The 22,879-nt window shown below is 42.0% G+C and overlaps 1 protein-coding gene across 1 annotated transcript in view; it reads right to left on the minus strand.

Moving 5' to 3' along the window:
- Nucleotides 1–11,531: 11,531 nt before the first annotated feature.
- Nucleotides 11,532–22,879, minus strand: part of LOC135076644 (cubilin) — a 94,152-nt gene continuing 82,804 nt past the window's right edge. The window contains exons 16-21 of the mRNA XM_063971066.1: nt 22,263–22,392; nt 20,930–21,114; nt 16,779–16,978; nt 16,139–16,265; nt 14,968–15,075; nt 11,532–11,782 (exon numbers count right to left, since the gene is read on the minus strand). Coding sequence (XP_063827136.1) covers nt 11,532–11,782; nt 14,968–15,075; nt 16,139–16,265; nt 16,779–16,978; nt 20,930–21,114; nt 22,263–22,392 — 1,001 coding nt within the window. The remainder of the gene's footprint in view (nt 11,783–14,967; nt 15,076–16,138; nt 16,266–16,778; nt 16,979–20,929; nt 21,115–22,262; nt 22,393–22,879) is intronic.

The raw sequence follows: 22,879 nt of genomic DNA on the forward strand, positions 1-22,879 counted from the left end.
GGCAGCCCGGCGCCGCCGCCGGCCGCGAGCTAGGCGCGCCGACGCCGCCGCCGGCCCGCCCGCCGCCGCCGGCCCGCCCGCCGCCGCCGGCCCGCCCGCCGCCGCCGGCCCGACCGCCGCCGCCGCCGGCCCGACCGCCGCCGCCGCCGGCCCGCCCCCGCGACGCCCCCAGGCCCCGCGCGCCGCCGCCCCTGCTCCGGAGACACTACAAGCTGCGCAGGGGCGCCCGAGCGGCGCGACGAGCGGCTCACGGTTACGTTTACACGATCCCCGCTCTGTAACGAGGGGATCACACTTTTTTCTATATATGTGTTTTTTTATTTGATTTTCAAGTTTTCGATTTTGTATCGCATTGATTCCGTAAAAATCTTAAAGTAGGAAGTTATGAAATGTTTCGAATGTAAGTTTCCCGTTATGCTTATGTTTTTCACTGTCGTATTAGCCGTATATATTATTTAATATACAGGGTGTCCCGTAATGTAACGTCAAGCCGGAACTGGGTGTTGAGGCAAGTTATGCTGGTTATCAGAAAAATATAAAAAAAAATCTATGTGGCATTTTGTCAAAATAATAAACATTAAAAAAAAAAAACAAAAAATCTACTCCCGGTGACGGTCTTTTTACTCGTGTTGCCACAAATCTTCACTTTTTCCAAATTTTTTTTTGTTATGTAACCCTGAATAATGCTTCTTTAAATTGTTATCAAAATTACAAAACCAGCTGCTCCAGCTTGGATGAAAAAAATACATTATTCCCAAAAAATTTTTCAAAATAAAAATTTTGCCTCGTTTAAACTGACTGTACTGAAAAAAAATTGTACTACGCGATTGTGGCAAGTGACGTCATAATTTGGCGCATTTAGTAAGGATTCCAAAATGGTATAACACTTGGTAAATTCTTGCTGTGATTGTCGACAATTTTTGTTTTTTTGGAAATAATCCCGTTTTTAACATTATCTACCTTGGTTAAAAATTATTGTTCTAATGTGCCCAAAATTAAAGTTTCTGTGACTGACTACCGTACAGTCAGTCACAGAAACTTTTGTCATCATGACAGTAATTAGTAGTTGACATACTGTGACAAAAGTCACCCGTGCGCGCGCGCCTTTACTACCTGCTCTGCCTGCACTTGTACTTGGTAACAGGGATAATAAGGATATGAAGTTTCGGTTATGAATACGGTTACGGATATTAGAATAATATTATACCAGTTTCGGTTACGGTCACGGATATGAAATCATTTCAGATTATCCGAAAGTTTCGGATAATTTCGGTTACAGAATTATTAGAATTTCAAAAATGTAGGTATTATTCAAATAGCAAGATGCTGCGTGACCCACATAGCTACTTTATGTACCAACTAAGACGACACCTATGTATGATAAAGGTAAAACAGGCTGGCATATTAGATGGTGCCAGGGAATGCCAGACAAGTTGGTAACAAATATTAAGATTTAAGGTACAATTCCAAGACGTGCCGCAACCGCAAACTGCAAAACTCTATGAAATCGGCAGCGCGGCATTGCAGCTGTGGCGTGTATACTGCAGATTTCATAGAGTTTTGCAGTTTGGAATTGTACCCTTGAGACTCCGCCTTTATCCGAAACTATCCGTAACTTTTGAATCAGTTTCGGTTACGGTAATGGATATTTTTTTATTTCGGATATCCGATAGTTTCGGTTACGGTTACGGATATCCATAACATCCCTGCTTGGTAAAATGGCCCTCTCCGTCCCGCTCATACCTTTTAAAATGGCTTCTTCACCTCACTTAAGCCAGAAACTTGAATTTTGGGCACATTAGAATAATATTTTTTAACCAAGGTACATAAAGTTAAAAACGGGATTATTTCCAAAAAACCAAAAATTGACGAGAATTACAGCAAGAATTTAAAAGTGTTATACCATTTTGGAATCCTTACTAAATGCGCCAAATTATGACGTCACTTGCCACACTCGCGTAGTACAAATTTTTTTCAGTACAGTCAGTTTAAACTAGGCAAAAATTTTATTTTGAAAAATTTTTTGGGAATAATGTATTTTTTTCATCCAAGCTGGAGCAGCTGGATTTGTAATTTTGATAACAATTTAGAGAAGCATTATTCAGGGTTACATAACAAAAAAAAAATTTGGAAAAAGTGAAGATTTGTGGCAACACGAGTAAAAAGACCGTCACCGGGAGTAGATTTTTTTGTTTTTTTTTAAATGCCTAATATTTTGACAAAATGCCACATAGATTTTTTTTTATATTTTTCTGATAACCAGCATAACTTGCCTCAACACCCAGTTCCGGCTTGACGTTACATTACGGGACACCCTGTATACTTTATATTTGTGAAGGCGCGCGGCCGCGGTTGCCTGTTTGCGGCCGCGCGTTCGGGTCGTATGACCCGTCGACTGTTTTTTTAATACATGTTATTCAATATATTTTATTCCTGCGAACGCATTTTGCGATGTGATGTGTATTTTAGCAGTAATTATTATATTATAAGGAGTTTGACTGTTGTTTTTTGACATACTTACAACTTAGGTTACACGATGACGATGAAATAATAGAATGAATTTGAAACTAGATAACTCAATTACGGCTAAAATAGAACCACCCATGTCTTTATTGTAATCGATAACATTTCCCGACTGTGTTCCTGCTTTAGTTTTTTGCTTTATTTTTATTACATATTACATATTTCCCTTTAAAATACATTAGTGTGAGGAAGTAGTATTGTAAAGTTCAGGATTTCTGTAATGTTTATTATTGCTGTACTAAACTTTTTTGTATTTCAACCACATAGCATGTCCATACTGTTAGAACTCTGTATCAATCTTGTATCAGTTTAATATGTGGATTAAATTTGCAAAACTGTGTTTGCCTTATTATAAAAATTTGTTTTCTTTAATTACCTCCGGCCTCCTCAATTCAACTGTTTGTAGAGAATAGGTCTCACACACACACACACACCCCAAAACAAGTACTTAGGAAGGTATGGCAATTGGAGTAGGACTACTTGTTTTCCCTTCTGACACTTATTTTCACGTCTACCAATTGTTTTCACTTTTACCCCTTGTTTTCCCGGCTGCCACTTGTTTTCCCGTTTACCCCTTGTTTTCCCGTCTACCACTTGTTTCCATTTGTTTCATAGATTTCCACTTGTTTTCCTGTTTACCACTTTTTCTTTCCCGTTTAGTTATTTTTCTGTTTGTTATACTCTCCAATATTTTCCAGTCTATCACTTATTTTATCGTTTGCCACTTGTTTTCCCGACTGCCTCTTATTTTGTCGTCTACCTCTTGTATTCCCGTCTACCACTTTTTTTCCATCTACCACTTGTTTTCCCGTCTGCCCCTTGTTTTCCCGTCCTCCACTTGTTTTCCCCTCTACCACTTGTTTTCCCGTCCACCACTTGTTTTCCCGTCCACCACTTGTTTTCCCGTCCTCCAATTGTTTTACCGTCCTCCAATTGTTTTCCCCTCTACCACTTGTTTTCCCGTCTGCCCCTTGTTTTCCCGTCCACCACTTGTTTTCCCGTCCTCCACTTGTTTTCCCCTCTACCACTTGTTTTCCCCCCTTTTGTACCCTTTGCACCACCGGCCTGCACCACTGGTGGTGCAAAGGGTATTTTTTAATCCCTTTTACACCACCAATAGTGCCGCCCTACCATTAACTGTAAAACGATTATCTATAATCATATAATATTAATATGTAAAGATTTGATTGTTTGTTTGTACTGAATAGGCTCCGAAACTACTGGACAGATTTGACAACATAACATAAAAATTAATAACAACCATTCATACCTACATACAATGAATAATTCCTAAAGTACCAGGGCAACATAATCATAAAGGAGCTATATCAAATTCTTCTTGGTTTACCCGAGAAATAAACATGTATCATAAAATAGCTCCTTTATGGTTATGTTGCACTGGTACTTTATTCGTTGTATGTAGGCCCGGGGTATCGTGGGTCTGAAGTGAAATGTTTATAGGCACTACACACACTCAAATTAAAACTTTTAGGTAGGTTTTGATTTATTTATAACAATTAAATTATTAAATATTTTACAGTCTACTACTAGTTTTACAGTCGATGGTAGCACAGCACTATTTGTTGGTGGTGCAAGAGGGATTTAAAAATACCCTTTGCACCACCAGTGGTGCAGGCCGGTGGTGCAAAGGGTACAAAAGGGTTTTCCCCTCTACCACTTGTTTTCCTGTTTGCCCCTTGTTTTCTCATTTACCACTTGTTTTCTTGTATTGTAAGCTACTGACATAAAGGGAATTGTTTTCTTGTTAAGTTAGATTTTTGTGTGCATTACCCCAGCAAATTTTTCATAAATGTTGTGCTTAGAGAGTCGTCAACACCTAGGATTTTGGAATGTTAGGTTTCTAAATTTTTGTTAGGATTTTAGCACTGTTAGGCTGAGTTGCACCACCTAACTTTGACCATTACAATAACGACAACCGGTGTTTTTTGTATGGATTTGACAGATTTTTGACGTTTGTCAAAGTTAAAGTAAGATGGTGCAACCCAGCCTTAGGTTAGGTTTTCAGAAAGGTAGGTAAAGGAATAGGTTAGGTTTTCGGAAAGTAGGTTTTGAAAGATTCTGCTGACCAAACCACTACATGGAACGGAGTTAACTTTTAACATTAGTCGGCAGCTGCAGATTGACTCCCTGAAAGCCTAATTAGCTATTCGTAAACCTTACTTTCCGAAAACCTAACCTATGACCTATCCTTACCAATCATTCAAAAACCTAAAACATCCAAAATCCTAGCCATCTGAAAACCTAACCTAACTTGCAAGAAAACAAGTAGAAAATGGGAAAACAAGTGACAGTCGGGAAAATAAGTTGTAAACGGAAAAACAAGTTTAAAATGAAGGGAAAACAAGTGGGAAAATAAATTATACAGGGTTAAATATCCCAAACACAATGGATAACCTAATAACTATCGATAAAAATTTATATTACTTAGATAAAAATGTAGTGGTGTATTTTATTGGTAATGGTAAAATGTGGAGATAGTTTTATGTCAAACACAGCGCATAATGAAAATTTTGCTGGGGTTAATGCACACAGCAGTAGTATGTACCTAACGCGTTATGAAGCGGCGACACAGAATAGTACAGGTACAGAAGGATTACTCCGCAAGACGATTTAAATAAATGCGAGTCTTGCTACGACGCGATACAGTGGAATTCAGCTCGCACAGCACTACGTACCTACAATTTTATTCACCTACAAGTTTTGTCTCTTTCTATCGCGTGCCTCTGAACTCTTCTTACGCTGTTAGGGTTGCTGTCTAGTAGTGTCTAGTAAAAAAATATTTAATCTACTTATTTGTAATGAGGTACGTATGTAGGTAAGTAGGTACGCATTCATTACACCGGTCAACAAAAAAAAATTTTTTTTTTGCGCATGGATTTTACTTATTATATTCTGATTATATAAGCAAATGTATATAAAAAAGTGCGATTCCAAATCGAAAATATTTGCTTTTTAAAAAGTTATAGCGATTTGAATTTTCCATGTTCATAGTAGAATGTCTCTAAAGATGCACGTCACATTCTCATTGGGATATATTTATAAATAATTATGGGGGCTTATTCGCAAGAACAAGGGGCACGCTTTCATCAAAATATAGTGGGATTTGAGAAACGACGTTACCAAGGCCAGTATACTGAAAGCATGATAGGGTTAGATTTTTATGAAAAAAATCTTCTATGGAACATGACAGGAAATTAGAACTTTTAATTTTTAATAAACATTTGGACTCTATTTTAATTTTTCTCTTGTGAGAATGAATCTTAAATGGATGTTTGTTATGTTTTAATAATTAGAAAGAATGAAAGAAAGAAAGAAAAAAAAATATTTGGCAACAAATTAAATCATCTCTATGTTCATGTTTCATACATTCATTGATATGAATTTTTCTATTTTTTACACATAAAAGCAAATTCAGAACAATTTTTTGTTGTTATTCTTGTTTCTAGGTTATAAAGCAATAAAAATAAGCTATGCATAACCCGTGCGCAAAAATACTGTAGACAGTTGTTATCGATGGTGGAAGTATCAATTAATCCCATCAAAAACAATACTTGTCAAAAAAACCAAGTCTCGCAACTCAGTTGTTCTACGGTAAAAAGTTGTGAGATCCATGTAATACCAAGTCCAGGCCAGGAAATCTTTAACGTTTTACATAAATATATTGACTTGGCCATCGCATGAAAACACGTGTAAATTAAATTATTTAGTGCGATGGCCAAGTCAATATATTTATGTAAAACGTTAAAGATTTCCTGGCCTGGACTTGGTATTACATGGATCTCACAACTTTTTACCGTAGAACAACTGAGTTGCGAGACTTGGTTTTTTTGACAAGTATTGTTTTTGATGGGATCTCATTTCTTTTTGTATTTTGTAGACAGCAGTTATGTATCTAGAAAACTGGACCGAAATTGAAAAATTTTACTCGACTTGACGGTTGCACTACCGTGCCCCCAAATCTCATTTCTTTTTGTATTTTGTAGACAGCAGTTATGTATCTAGAAAACTGGACCGAAATTGAAAAATTTTACTCGACTTGGCGGTTGCACTACCGTGCCCCCAAATATTTTAGTTTTTCCTTGATTCATACACCAAACACTACTTATATTCCAAATTTGAAGCTTCTAGGTCTGCTAGAAGTGCCTTAGAGTTTTGATGATCGGTGAGTCAGTCAGTGAGTCAGTGAGTGACAAAATTAAGTAACTTTGACCCGTTATAATTCTTAAACTACTGGTTCAAATTGAATGAAATTTTAAATATACCGTGTCTTTACAATGCCTGCATAGCTAATGAAAATTCAGCCTTCTAGTTTTATCCACAACGAAGTTACAGGCAGTCGAAAATGGCCTGAATTGCTTCGAGAAAAGGATGGTACGGCCGTGCCGCTTTTTTGCTCGACTTGGTGGGGGCACTGCCGTGCCCCCAGATGTAAGGGACGTTTTGGCCAAAATGAGTTATATATACCAACGCATTCAGAATTTTCGGCTCTATCGATTGGTATACTTGAAACGTTGATATCTTTAAAAAAATGTCCCTTACCTTAAACATTTTTAGTCGTCTGAATACGACTTTTGGGGAAATAAATAATTTAAAGGACGTAAATTCCTTTTAATAATACAATTCAGCCCTTACCCTAAACTGTTGGTTTTAACTTTTGAACTCATTGAACCTTACTTCATTTTAAACTTTTTGATTTATCATAATTAGGCCCTTACGTTAATATGCATATAGGATAATATCAATTACTTTTTTTGGTGGTGATATGCATTTAATGCCTCCCACTCCTACTACACTTATGAACACTAAGTTGTCGTCTCTATCTTTTTTCTGTTCATTTTTACGCAGTTGGGTTTTTGACCGAGGGGCTGAAGGCTCTTCAGAAGCTGTTCAATTCCGTCATCCTCGAAGGAAAAACCCCTACAGTATGGCACAGAAGTGTGGTGATACTCTTCTTCAAAAAAGGCGACAAAACCTTGTTGAAGAATTATAGACCCATCTCACTTCTGAGCCATGTCTACAAGCTGTTTTCGAGAGTCATTACGAATCGTCTCGCTCGTAAGCTCGATGACTTCCAGCTTCTCAAACAAGCCGGTTTCCGAAAAGGCTTTAGTACACCACATACATACGCCACGGCAGATTATACAGAAGACCGAGGAGTATAGTCAGTCACTTTGCCTGGCGTTTGTGGACTATGAGAAAGCTTCGATCGAGACCTGGGCAGTAGCTACTACAGTTTCTCCAACGGTGTCAAATTGACTATATCGATACATCGAAGTGTTGAAAGGCTTGTACGAAAACGCCACAATGTCGTTCCGTCTTCAGGATCAAGACTCGAAACCAGTTGCAGCAGCAGACAGGGGGAACTGAAAACTCCGAAACTGTTCACCACCTGTAGAACTGCTTCTGGACTGGAACGGATTCGGCATAAATATCAACGGTGAGTAAATAACTCGGCAGTTGTTGACAATTATATATACCTAGTACAAACAGTCCAGTTAGGCTGGTTATAGTGTCACGCGGACCGTCCAGTGCGGATCCGCTCCACACAGCCGATCTGTAAACTTCGAGGAAGCGTTTTAGAGTAATGCGGTCCGCAGGAATCGCTCGCTCCCTAGCAGTTCATACAGATTGGCTGTGCGGAGCGATCCGCACTGACGGTCCGCGTGACACTAAAACCAGCCTTAGCAAATCCAACTCGGCTGGCAACGTTCAGGAAGCTTCGCGATATTCTCACGTCTGAAATATCGCACTGTCTCAAGACAAAAGTCTTTGATAACTTATGGATCTGAGACGTGGTCGCTTACTGTGGGCCTCATAAGAAGACTCAAGGTCAAAGGCGATGGAGCGTGCTATGCTCGTAGTGAATGAAAAGTCAAAAGTCAAAATTTCTTTATTTGTTTAGACTAATAAATAGTTCTTACAAATCGACATATGCTCTTAAGGAGCCTCTACATGTCTCATAATCTTTTTACCCTACCAGCGCTTCGAGACCAACATTTGGCAAGTGCTGAGAAGAAGCGCCGCAACAAACTCAGTCACCACTGTCTGCCGGTTAATATAAATAAATAGAAATAGTAGTAGTAGGTACATTCGATTCAGGAGCAGTTCACTGAATTTACCATGCATTCTTGTATGATGTATCATAAGAATGGGTATACAAGATTGCGTGGTATATTAAACAAGGTAGTGACGTGCTAATATCTAGACTTACATATTAAGGTACTAGTAGAAATGACTCGCATACATAAATTTGAATAACTTGGATTGACCAGTCCCCGAAAGCAGCGCCTGTTCACAGACATGACGAGTGAACCAGCCATCGCTTCACTCGACCATATTAGAGGGAATGTAACGACCCGCCTCACTACGCCACCACCCCAGAGACATTTTAGTGAGAATGACACATGAAATTGAACCAGAAATGACGTGATCCGCAGGAGAACCAAAGTGACTGACATAGTCCGCAGAATCGCTAAAATCAAGTGGCAGTGAGTGGAGCTCGTAGCTTGCAAAGCTGATGGCCGCTGGGGCAGAAAAAATCTTGAGTGGCGACCACGAGCTGGAAGACGTAATGTGCTGCAGACCTCCACTAGGTCGACCGACGATCTGGTGAAGGTTGTAGGAGGTGCCTGGATGCGGGCGGCGCAGGACCGGTTGTTGTGGAAATCCTTGGGGGAAGACCTTTGTCCAGCAGTGGACGTCATTCGGCTAAAACGAACGAACGATGATTAAAAAAAAACCTAACTGCGTAAAAATGATCAGAAAAAGATAGAAACAAGACAACTTGTTCACAAATGCAGACGTACGCATCATCAGTGACTAAATGTTTTGTTGGTGATGTGTATTTGATGCCTCCAACTGCATTTGTGAACACTAAGTTGTCTTGTTTCTATCTCTTCTCTTCGTTTTGTTAATGAAAACTCGAATGCAACCTCTACTTACATCAGGTTTCAATGTTAAAATTGACAAGTTACAATAATATTACTGTCGTATTTATTCTTAAATGTACCTTACAACATACATGACATTCCATACTGTGAAATTTCAACATTGTAAGGTACAGTCAAGCTCGTTTCTTTAATGTAAGGGACATGCTATCTTTTAAACTATTAATTTTTCGAAAATTTGGCGTTTATATTATGAAAGAAGAGAAAATTTTAAGAAACTTTGCCATAGAAACTATTTAAATCGTAACATCACATAAAAAGATATTGAGGTATAAAGAAAAAAAAATCGTTTTTTGGCTCTCCTGAAAAGTCGTGTTTTGTCCCTTACAGTAATTGATATTTCCACCATCGTTATGGAAAACCTTGGGAGAGGCCTTTGTCCAGCAGTGGACGTCATTTTTGGCTGAAACGAACGAACGCATTCTGAGCAGTAGTCATGGTAGGTTAGGTTCCTATACTATCCTAAGAATTATTGATTACCTACATGGCCAACATACCTTTCAGCTTTCTTCTTTCTTTGGGAAGTGAAAAAAAAGATAAATCCGGTAGATTTCTTTTCGAATTTAAACACCCGAACACCGCACAATAATATTTCGTTCTCTTTATGTCCATTTTTAAATAATACTTCGATCATAGAATTAGGTACTACAACGCACGCCAGCGTCCTGACGGGCGCGCGCGTGACACTCGACTGATATAATACCCGCCGGCGGGGCGCTTCGCTGTAGGTAATTATCGGATGTACCGCGCGGAGTGAGCCAGGCCTGGCGGCGATAGGTACGCGTCACAGTAATATACAGTGTAGGTACGTGTACTTAAAGCACGTAAAGGTACAAGTCTGCTGCTGCTGCGTGGAGTCGGTTACGAAATCTCTTTACCAGTATCATTGCTTATTGTTATGATATTATTATTATATGTTGTTTATCATATTGATAATAATCTTTTTTTTTATGTGTGTGTTTCCATTTTTGCCATGTCAGGGTGTACGGACTAAGATTATGCTGACACAACCATTTTTTTCTCTAAGAATATGCTTTGCGCATACCCCAGGCCGCGGGGGCAACCAGGAGTTATGTAGGATTCTACCGGAAGGACGGGACTTCCTACCCACTAAAACCTCATGGGATCCTCTATAACCACGAATAAAAGACATCAACGCGTTAGGCTGAGGTGTGCATTCTTTACCCAATTTTTTTATAAATGTTGTGCTTTAGAGTAGTTTAGAGAGTCGAGAATATGTAGGGAATCGTGAGCAGAAATTAGTGGACAAATAATTGGTAATGCACACTAGGCTGAGACCGATTGAATTTGGGACATACAAGCACAGAATAATAATAATTACTGTACAAGGAAAAGCTATCTTGAGGCTTACATGATGACTCAAAATGAGTAGGTGACGCGACGCAAAACTTACGCTTCTCTTTTCACTTGCTCGTGATAGACGGTTAAACAAATTAGTCATGTGCGAGAGTATTGTGTTCGTTTTCAAAGTCAGACTGTTACCCTAAAAATGACGTGTTTTTGAATTTGGATAATGGAGCAGGTGAATAAAAACTCGTCGGTACGTTAAAGTTGTGTATTCGATAAGTCTGTTCCGCAATTTTTTTTAATACATTTTGTGCTTTAGAGAGTCTAGTCTAGAATATAGCAGATAGTCCATCGAGAGCAGAAATTAGTAGACAAATAATTGGTGATGCACACTAGGCTGAGTCCGATTGAATTTAGTACAAGTAAAAGCTATCTTGACGCCCGTATTCACTAACGATTCTTGCTTAAGTGAAGCATCAAATCGAACGCACAGCGTTGGATAGAGCTCTGTGATTAGTTTGTGTGTCACCCTGTGCGTCCACGCACACTATGAGACCTCATAGTAATGTTTGTGAATACGAGCGTGAGGCTGGAACTTTACAATGAATCATTTCGTGAGTCTGTGACCCGACGCAAAACTTACGCTTCTCTTTTCACTTGCTCGTGTGCAATCAATGTGAGAGTATTGTGTTCTTTTTCAAAATTTGACTGTAACCCTAAAAATAACTCGTTTCAGTTTGGATATGGAACAGGTGAATAAAAACTCTTCGGTACGTTAAAGTTGTGTATTCGATAAGTCTGTTCCGCGCGGCGCATGCGGTGGCGCGGCGCGCGCGTCGTCATACGGTGTCCTGCAGCGAGGCGAGGCGGGCGGCGCAGGCGCGCGGCGGCGGGCGCGGCGGCGGCGGCGGGCGGCGGGGTCGGCGGCGGCGGCGGCGGCACCACAGCAGCAATTTTTTTATAAATTTTGTGCTTTAGGGAGTCTAGTCCATCGTGAGCAGAAATTAGTAGCCAAATAATTGGTGATGCACACTAGGCTGAGTCCGATTGAATTTGGTACAAGTAAAAGCTATTTTGACGCCCGTATCAGCAAATCGAACGCACAGCGTTGGATAGAGCTCTGTGATTAGTTTGTGTGTCACCCTGTGCGTCCACGCACACTATGAGACCTCATAGTAATGTTTGTGAATACGGGCGTGAGGCTGGAACTTTACAATGAATCATTTCGTGAGTCTGTGACGCGACGCAAAACTTACGCTCCTATTTTCACTTGCTCGTGTGCAATCAATGTGAGAGTATTGTGTTATTTTTCAAAGTCGACTAACCCTAAAAGATCTCGTTTCAGTTTGGATATGGAGCAGGTGAATAAAAACTCGTCGGTACGTTAAGTTGTGTATTCGATAAGTCTGTTCCGCGCGGCGCAGGCGGTGGCGCGGCGCGCGCGTCGTCATACGGTGTCCTGCAGCGCCGGATGCGAGGCGGCAATTTTTTTAATAAATTTTGTGCTTTGGAGAGTCTAGTCTAGAATATAGCAGATAGTCCATCGAGAGCAGAAATTAGCAGACAAATAATTGGTAATGCACACTAGGCTGAGTCCGATTGAATTTGGTACAAGTAAAAGCTATCTTGACGCCCGTATTCACAAACGATTCTTGCTTAAGTGAAGCATCAAATCGAACGCACAGCGTTGGATAGAACTCTGTGATTAGTTTGTGTGTCACCCTGTGCGTCCACGCACACTATGAGACCTCATAGTAATGTTTGTGAATACGAGCATGAGGCTGGAACTTTACAATGAATCATTTCGTGGGTCTGTGACGCGACGCAAAACTTACGCTTCTCTTTTCACTTGCTCGTATGCAATCAATGTGAGAGTATTGTGTTATTTTTCAAAGTCTGGCTGTAACTTGTAACCCTAAAAACAACTCGTTTCAGTTTGGATAATGGAGCAGGTGAATAAAAACTCGTCGGTACCTACGTTAAAGTTGTGTATTCGATAAGTCTGTTCCGCGCGGCGCATGCGGTGGCGCGGCGCGCGCGTCGTCATACGGTGTCCTGCAGCGAGGCGAGGCGGGCGGCGCAGGCGCGCGGCGGCGGCGGCGGGCGGCGGGGTCGGCGGCGGCGGCGGCGGCACCACAGCGCCAATTTTTTTTTTATAAATTTTGTGCTTTAGGGAGTCTAGTCCATCGTGAGCAGAAATTAGTAGCCAAATAATTATTGATGCACACTAGGCTGAGTCCGATTGAATTTGGTACAAGTAAAAGCTATCTTGACGCCCGTATCAGCAAATCGAACGCACAGCGTTGGATAGAGCTCTGTGATTATTTTGTGTGTCACCCTGTGCGTCCACGCACACTGTGAGACCTCATAGTAATGTTTGTGAATACGAGCGTGAGGCTGGAACTTTACAATGAATCATTTCGTGGGTCTGTGACGTGACGCAAAACTTACGCTCCTCTTTTAACTTGCTCGTTTGCAATCAATGTGAGAGTATTGTGTTATTTTTCAAAGTCAGACAGTTACCCTAAAAATGACGTGTTTCAATTTGGATATGGAACAGGTGAATAAAAACTCGTCGGTACGTTAAAGTTGTGTATTCGATAAGTCTGTTCCGCGCGGCGCAGGCGGTGGCGCGGCGCGCGCGTCGTCATACGGTGTCCTGCAGCGAGGCGAGGCGGGCGGCGCACAGTGTTGCCGGTTCATAGTAGGTAACGGACAAAATTATTTTCGATCTGAACTTACTACCTTTTGTCAGATTTGTATAGAATATAACTATATCTAATAGAAAAATACATTTTTTAGTTTTGAAATTGGTACATATTTTAGCACAAACTTGGAACAAAAATGAATGCAAAATATCATCTAACTTCAGCTTAATGATTAGGGTTTGTGGCTTTCCATAGCTCGATAGGCTTATATCATCCAAATGTATTTCTTGGTGCACCTTTGTAATGACGTTAAGTATGTTACCATGTGTAATTGACCGCTTGTTTACAGGAACTTGATCCAATTCTCAAACAGCGCCTCGGAAAAATTCTTAGTTTCAAGAATCGCTAAAAACAGCGCGGGTAGTATGTCGTAGCAAAATTTGTTTTTACAACATGAAAATATAATATCTGAGGATAATTTCTATTAATATTTCGTTACGGAAAGTAATGGAAAGTATGTACTTTCAGCCATGTGAGTATAATTTTTAAGGTAGTTTTCAATCACTGATTTTGTTATTTTTTATTAAATAAATAGGCTTAAGTTATATAAACACAAATACATTTTCTAAAAGACAGTACCTTGAACTCTAGAATCCATATTTTTAATCGTGTAAATATTGTCAATTGACAAAACAGTGCCTAAATGAATAAAGCTATATTTTTGTTCCAAGGAAACCTTGTTATCGGACGCCCTACTTTGACCAGCCATATTTTCATTTCTGTTAGCAATCTATCCTCAATATTTTGCATTTTCACGACACACATATTCAGTTTGAATAATAGTTAATCAATTTTCGTTTACGTTCAGTTTCCAAAATTTGGTTTTTGTCCGGCCTTGGCAACACTGTGCGGCGCAGGCGCGCGGCGGCGGGCGCGGCGGCGGCGGCGGGCGGCGGGGTCGGCGGCGGCGGCGGCGGCACCACAGCAGCAATTTTTTTAATAAATTTTGTGCTTTAGTCTACTTTATCGTGAGCAGAAATTAGTAGCCAAATAATTGGTGATGCACACTAGGCTGAGTCCGATTGAATTTGGTACAAGTAAAAGCTATCTTGACGCCCGTATTCACAAACGATTCTTGCTTAAGTGAAGCAGCAAATCGAACGCACAGCGTTGGATAGAACTCTGTGATTATTTTGTGTGTCACCCTGTGCGTCCACGCACATTATAAGACCTCATAGTAATGTTTGTGAATACGAGCGTGAGGCTGGAACTTTACAATGAATCATTTCGTGAGTCTGTGACCCGACGCAAAACTTACGCTCCTCTTTTCACTTGCTCGTGTGCAATCAATGTAAGAGTGTTGTGTTCTTTTTCGAAGTCAGACTGTAACCCTAAAAACAACGTGTTTCAATTTGGATATGGAGCAGGTGAATAAAAACTCGTCGGTACGTTAAAGTTGTGTATTCGATAAGTCTGTTCCGCGCGGCGCAAGCGGTGGCGCGGCGCGCGCGTCGTCATACGGTGTCCTGTAGTGACGCGAGGCGGGCGGCGCAGGCGCGCGGCGGCGGGCGCGGCGGCGGCGGCGGGCGGCGGGGTCGGCGGCGGCGGAGGCGGCACCACAGCAGCAACTTTTTTTATAAATTTTGTGCTTTAGGGAGTCTAGTCCATCGTGAGTAGAAATTAGTAGCCAAATAATTGGTGATGCACACTAGGCTGAGTCCGATTGAATTTGGTACAAGTAAAAGCTATCTTGACGCCCGTATCAGCAAATCGAACGCACAGCGTTGGATAGAACTCTGTGATTAGTTTGTGTGTCACCCTGTGCGTCCACGCACACTATGAGACCTCATAGTAATGTTTGTGAATACGAGCGTGAGGCTGGATCTTTACAATGAATCATTTCGTGAGTCTGTGACGCGACGCAAAACTTACGCTCCTATTTTCACTTGCTCGTGTGCAATCAATGTGAGAGTATTGTGTTATTTTTCAAAGTCAGACTGTAACCCTAAAAACAACGTGTTTCAGTTTGGATATGGAGCAGGTGAATAAAAACTCGTCGGTACGTTAAAGTTGTGTATTCGATAAGTCTGTTCCGCGCGGCGCAGGCGGTGGCGCGGCGCGCGCGTCGTCATACGGTGTCCTGCAGCGCCGGATGCGAGGCGGCAATTTTTTGAATAAATTTTGTGCTTTGGAGAGTCTAGTCTAGAATATAGCAGATAGTCCATCGAGAGCAGAAATTAGCAGACAAATAATTGGTAATGCACACTAGGCTGAGTCCGATTGAATTTGGTACAAGTAAAAGCTATCTTGACGCCCGTATCAGCAAATCGAACGCACAGCGTTGGATAGAGCTCTGTGATTAGTTTGTGTGTCACCCTGTGCGTCCACGCACACTATGAGACCTCATAGTAATGTTTGTGAATACGAGCGTGAGGCTGGAACTTTACAATGAATCATTTCGTGGGTCTGTGACGTGACGCAAAACTTACGCTCCTCTTTTAACTTGCTCGTTTGCAATCAATGTGAGAGTATTGTGTTATTTTTCAAAGTCAGACAGTTACCCTAAAAATGACGTGTTTCAATTTGGATATGGAACAGGTGAATAAAAACTCGTCGGTACGTTAAAGTTGTGTATTCGATAAGTCTGTTCCGCGCGGCGCAGGCGGTGGCGCGGCGCGCGCGTCGTCATACGGTGTCCTGCAGCGAGGCGAGGCGGGCGGCGCAGGCGCGCGGCGGCGGGCGCGGCGGCGGCGGCGGGCGGCGGGGTCGGCGGCGGCGGCGGCGGCACCACAGCAGCAATTTTTTTATAAATTTTGTGCTTTAGAGAGTCTAGTCCATCGTGAGCAGAAATTAATAGCCAAATAATTGGTGATGCACACTAGGCTGAGTCCGATTGAATTTGGTACAAGTAAAAGCTATCTTGACGCCCGTATTCACAAACGATTCTTGCTTAAGTGAAGCAGCAAATCGAACGCACAGCGTTGGATAGAACTCTGTGATTAATTTGTGTGTCACCCTGTGCGTCCACGCACACTATGAGACCTCACAGTAATGTTTGTGAATACGAGCGTGAGGCTGGAACTTTACAATGAATCATTTCGTGGGTCTGTGACGTGACGCAAAACTTACGCTCCTCTTTTCACTTGCTCGTGTGCAATCAATGTGAGAGTATTGTGTTATTTTTCAAAGTCAGACTGTTACCCTAAAAACGACGTGTTTCAGTTCGGATATGGAACAGGTGAATAAAAACTCGTCGGTACGTTAAAGTTGTGTATTCGATAAGTCTGTTCCGCGCGGCGCATGCGGTGGCGCGGCGCGCGCGTCGTCATACGGTGTCCTGCAGCGAGGCGAGGCGGGCGGCGCAGGCGCGCGGCGGCGGGCGCGGCGGCGGCGGCGGGCGGCGGGGTCGGCGGCGGCGGCGGCGGCACCACAGCGCCAGCGCGCCGCACGCGCCCGCCGCGCCGCCCCCGCCCCACCACCACGCGCTCGTGGCCCCGCCCCCGCCGGCGCTGCCGCGGGCCTCCGCGCCGCCTGTGCGATGGGAAACCTCAGCGCGCTTGCGCAGCGGACCGCAGGTAGATCCCGACCCTTTTTTATGTGTTGTCCTTTTATTTTGGATGTTTATGGTGTTAAGAATTGTTTTGCCATCGATTTTGTGCGGGGTGGAGTCAATATTTACATAATGTGCTGTGTATTTAAAGTCGGGTTTTTTGCTGGTCCTTCGAGGCGGATAATGGAGTGGATTTTTTCTATTGTCATTAGAAAGGGATTTAGCTAATGTTGATTTATTTAAACTACGGGGTATTTAGTTATGTGGGTACGGTATCTACCTGCGGTTTCAAAATTTATTGTGTTTTAACAATACATTTTATGTTTTAGGTACTTTTTACAACATGCAACACATAGATTTTATCATGTTTGTTTTAGGAAGCCGAATGCGATGAATGACGATGGCGGCGCATGATGCACGTTTTAATTTCACAACACTGACAACGAACATAATTCTGCCGTATATTTCTAGAAGTTACATTAAGTAAATAAAAAATAATTATTGTAACTCAAACCAGATAAGATTGGCACTATTTTATAATTTTAATAAATGCTGCATTAACTCAATAAGCGATGCCTTTTGGAGAATACTGCCTTATCGTTATGAAAAAATCTTAATATGGTCCTTCGAGCCGGATAACGTTTACTAGTATTCCCCAAATTCTTAAATACAAACGAAATTGCGCAATGAAACGAATAAGCAACAAGAAAAAAGCGCGAATGCGAAGATATGAGACTGCTGTTTTGCTCTCGTGACATGACTGATGTCTCAGATTGTTAAGATTCTCGGTGGTAACGTGTTAGGGTCTAACCCCCTTACTAATAAAAAGTTACACAGTTGTTGAACACTGTTTTAAAATGACATTTCCATACTAAACGTCACTTTAAAACACTGTTCAACGAGCGTGTAAGTTTTATTAGTAAGGGGGTATGTCACGAGAGCAGAACAAGGAAGAAGAGCGAGAATGAGAAGCGGAGCGGGAAGAGCGTGCGGTGGCGGGGTGGCGGGGTGGCGGGGTGGCGGGGTGGCTGGGACGGGGCGGGGGCGGGGTGTATATTAGACTCACGTGTGCAGCGCCCGGTCAGTGCGGGGCGGCGAGCACAAGCGAGAGCACGACGAGCGCGCCGCGCGCCGACACGCGGCCCGGCGCCGCGCCGCCTGCGCACACCGCCGCGTCAGCCCCACGGCACCGATATCGACATACTTTCTGATCCGTAACCGCGGCCGTGCACGACCGAGCACGCTACTGACTGTCATGTGCGTGTAATTCGTGCGTGTTCGCGCCGCAAGGCTCGTGTCGAGTGCGCATCGGTGAGCGTCCCCGCGGTCGTGCACGCCCGGCCGGTGGTTTATTTTAATTTCATCGATTAAATCATGCCATTCTATAGATCGTTTATTAACACACTAGTTAAAGCGACAAATCAGAAAGTACTACCGCGTAAACGTGGGAAGAGGCAGTCGACTCGGTACCCCGGGCCCCATAGTGCGATGACTCAATGCAAGCTTCGTCGTTCGATTGAAACGTCGGCGACTGCCGGAAAAACTGTTAATTCGAAATTTTCCAAAAGCCACCCGACGCAACCACGTCAAAAGAAATTTAGTCTCAAACGAAAGTTTCTTGAACTCTCCTGAGTCATCACAGTATTGCAAAAACACTAAGATATAAAAGTAAAAATTGGAGAAAAAAATTTAGCGGAATATATGAATGTAAGAATGATTTTATGTGAGAACATTGAGATATTGAAATCGTATTCGAAAGGACGTTTGTAAATAAAAAGATCGGTAATCTTTGCAACATAGTAGATATATTCTGCTAATTCACCAACAATAATAATTATGTTTGAACCCTTATTACAAACTATCGCCTAACATTATACATAGCTACCTAATATTTTTGAGACAAAGATTGCATTGAACCATCTAGTAAATTGAAAGTATAGTGAACATAATTATGTTAAATTTAAAGATCATTAGTTAACAGAGCTACAGTGTTTAAGTACAATATTATACAACAATACAGAAGATAAAAGCTAGAGTAAGCAGCAGCTCGTATGACCGCGAAGCTCGCCGTCGATCGGAAGCACAAGGGCGACAACTGAATACTGCTTACTCCGTGGAATATTTATTATAACAAGCTACACCGTTAAATTGGAATTTATCATAGATATCATTAATAATAACCCTATGATGCGACGACCAAATGCAATGTGTAAATACAATCATTAAGTGAAATGCAAGTGCAGTGCCAATCGTATATAATACAGTGAAGTTTTCTGGACTAATAAATTTGGAAAAACCTAAGCGACCGCTTAAAATTAGACGCATCCGAATAACTTATAGTAGACGGGGCAGATGTCACACAACGTAAATAAAATCCAAAACACACTCGTCTCAAATAGGAAATCGTCTGGAATCAAGAACTGTCAATATTTATCTTAATTACTAATATTTTTTCAAATTCTACCTACTAGAAATATGTAAGATTTTAAAGATCTAGTAGATATGGATAAAATCTAAGAATATCATAACGAGAATATTTATTTTAATGATTCCTCAAACTGCAAGAATTTTCATAATATTTAAGTTACTTGATATCCTATTTTACTGGAAAACCTTGATTATATGCTGTTAAATACGATCACCTCCTTAAAACTTAATGTCGTGCTGTTGGTGGTTTTGAAAATGGGTTGTCAGGTTGAAATCGTCTAAAGAAAAGCAGAATGGAATATTTTCTTACGGGGATAATAGGCGGATCGTTCTTTGTTTCTTGTTAAAATGCTCATCATTACTATTGTTGGAAGTTTATTGCTGAAACGCAATTTAAATCCTGACAACCCAAGAATTCATGTTGGACGATGATATAGAGTGGAATTTAAGATAGTAGTCTTTCTTCTGGGATATGTTATCAAGAATCGAGATTATAACGAAGAATAGGTACACTATATCTTCGACCAAAATGTTAGAGGGATGCTATTGTGATTTGGACGTTCTTAGGTAGTATCCTGGCCGACGATTAGGTAGGTGATTAGTGGAATAGTGACTCTACCACTTTTATGGTATGACCTTACAAAACGACTGAAAGCTGTCAAAGTGAATATCCTCTTCTCTTTTAGAGAAGTACCTACTCTTTAGCATAGTCTGCTATTTCATAGATCTTTAGATTTGGCCAATCACTGACATTAATTCATCATACAACTATTCGCGCTGCATACCTACCACGTTTATAGCTTAGTTAGTTCTTTTGTTTCCAGGTTATCGTAGATTGCGTTAAGCCACAACGGACTATGGGCTGGTACCTAAATAGGTGGCTAAACCCTAATATTATTATGTGGTCAAACCGTCTCGACCAGAGGGGCGCGCAATCCTCGTCACGCGTTGGTTCCCGTTGAAGACCAGCTTCTCGCGATTTTTTGATGAGCGGGCGCCTATTCAATTCAGCATATTTTTATTTTAAGTTAATCATGTATTGCTTTGTCCACCACATTGTGCTGAATAAAGACTTTATTATCTATACTATCTATACTAATATTACCTATAAATGCGAAAGTAACTCTGTCTGTCTGTCTGTCTTGCTTTCACGCCTAAACCACTGAACTGATTTTGATGAAATTTGGCATAGAGATAGTTTGAGTCCCGGGAAAGGACATAGGATAGTTTTTATCCCGGTTTTTGAAACAGGGACGCGCGCGATAAAGTCTTTCTGTGACAGACAAAATTCCACGCGGGTGAAGCCGCGGGCGGAAAGCTAGTTCTAATTTTCATAGAGGTTTACGAGCGAGTCCAATCAAACTTGACCTTCATTGGTTGGGTTTTTGTGGCGGTCAAGCTGTAGATCCTGGCTACACAGGAGTTGCAGTGGTGGGAATAGTCCCGTGAGCGAGTCCAATCACAATAGCATCCCAGTGCGTGCGTGCGCTAGCGTGCTTACTAACAGTGTTGTCGGCTCGGCGCGAGCGCGGCGCAGTGCTGTAAGCCCGAGCACGCGGCGGCGGGCGGCAGGCACGCGCCGGCGCATTCCGCCGGCCGGCGTGCGTCCGCGCACTCCTCGCCGACAGAGACCTCGGTCCACACGGCGCGCCAGCCCGCCGCGCCTACTGACTTGTCCGCTATTATGAACCTGTGGAAGGCACTAGATATTACAACTCTTTAGTATACAGGCTGGAATTTTGAAATGCCACCTGAAGGGAAAGTACTCTTAATACTGTAGATAGAAAATTTTACTCAAAGAAAACATTCCTTTATTTTTGAAAAGAAATAGAACTGCATTCAAAGATTTTCAAAATTTTGCTTGCTTTCGGAAATCTAACCAACTAAAATCTGTTAAAAATTACACCCTGTATTTTTATTGCATCGATCGTTAGGGTTAAGTATAAGGATGAAATCTCTCAAACAAACTTGATAAATCAAATGAAAGGAAAACCATGAAATCTTAAATTGTTGTAATTATTTACAGAAAATTGTATGGTATGGTGGTAAATTTTCGGAAAAATTTCAAAAATTTTTGAAAGCAGTTCTCTTTCTTTTCTAAAATAAAGGAATGTTTTCTTTGAGTAAAATTTTCTATCTACAGTATTAAGGGTACTTTCCCTCCAGGTGGCATTACAAAATTCCACCCTGTATAGGCCTTATACAGAAGTTCAAAGTACCGGAAAACGCAGCGTGGGACGTCCACCCACAAGGTGGACCGACGACATCATAAAGGTAGCAGGAAGGCTCTGGACGCAGGCCGCTACCAACCGGGCAACATGGAAAGCATTGAGGGAAGCCTATGTTCAGCAGCGGACGTCCTAAGGCTGAGATGATGATGATGATGATGAGTATAATGCGACCCTTTGAGCCCAGAAAATTTTCCGCCTAATTTCAACAAACTACGGCGACATTACTGCGAGACTATAAAACCAGCATCTTGAAAGTGCCAAACTGTTACAACCTATTAATCCAAGACAGCTTCGTCGAAAACTTCTCAGAAAGAATACTCTTAAATCTTTGAATGCACTCTGTCCAACAGGATAGAAGTGTTACGATTCTTCTACGTTTTCTACAACAAAGTGACTTTTATTACGATTTTTATTGGTCAAGATGTAATATCTGCAATGTCTTCTGGTTCCAGTTACTTAGCTGTCTGTGATCGGCGAAACCGCCCAAATTGCTCGCTGGTTAAAATTTTTAACAACCCTAACGCCAAAACCTTTCTGACAAAGGATTTGTTCACCATTGGATATGACCAGAATACATGTAGGTACTTGGAGGTCAGAGTATACTCACGAGAGCCTAATGGAGTTGGAAGACGAGAGGTACTGCCACCGGTCGGTGGGCGCCTTCTCGCCGCACAGCTCCAGCGGCGGACCTGGACTCTCGTACCACAGCCGTAAGACCGCTGCGGGGCACCCACGCTCTGGAAATAACCAGGAGATAACATCAGATAGATTACAAACGCAGACACGAGCGAGGAAAAATCGTAAAGCTTTTGAAGCGTTATAATTTTCACCCTGTATACTTCAAAAAATTCTTCCCAGGCGGTCATATCAGACTTCTTTTAAGGTGAAGACTTATCATTTATTAGCCATTGCAGAGCTGGCAGGATTAAACACTCCCCCTGAACACCATAACTTGCCAACTCCTCAGCCATCCAATAAGATGTCTCTCCAGAGCGAAATTGTGTTCGCTAGGGCGCGCGTCAACGAACCATTTGCAGATGCCCGAGGCTAACCCGAACACGGCGGCAAATGTGTGGGGGACAGATAAATGATACCACTAAATATTAGGTACTTCTTATTCCGTTAGCTACAGTAGCTTACCAGTGAGATGCCCCTCCACAGCGAAGTGTTCGAAGTTGAGCAAGAGCCGCTTGCCGGGGCGCGCGGTCACAAACCAGTTGCAGA

This window comes from Ostrinia nubilalis, chromosome 12 (assembly GCF_963855985.1).
Source record: "Ostrinia nubilalis chromosome 12, ilOstNubi1.1, whole genome shotgun sequence".
NCBI classification, from domain to species: Eukaryota; Metazoa; Arthropoda; class Insecta; order Lepidoptera; family Crambidae; genus Ostrinia; species Ostrinia nubilalis.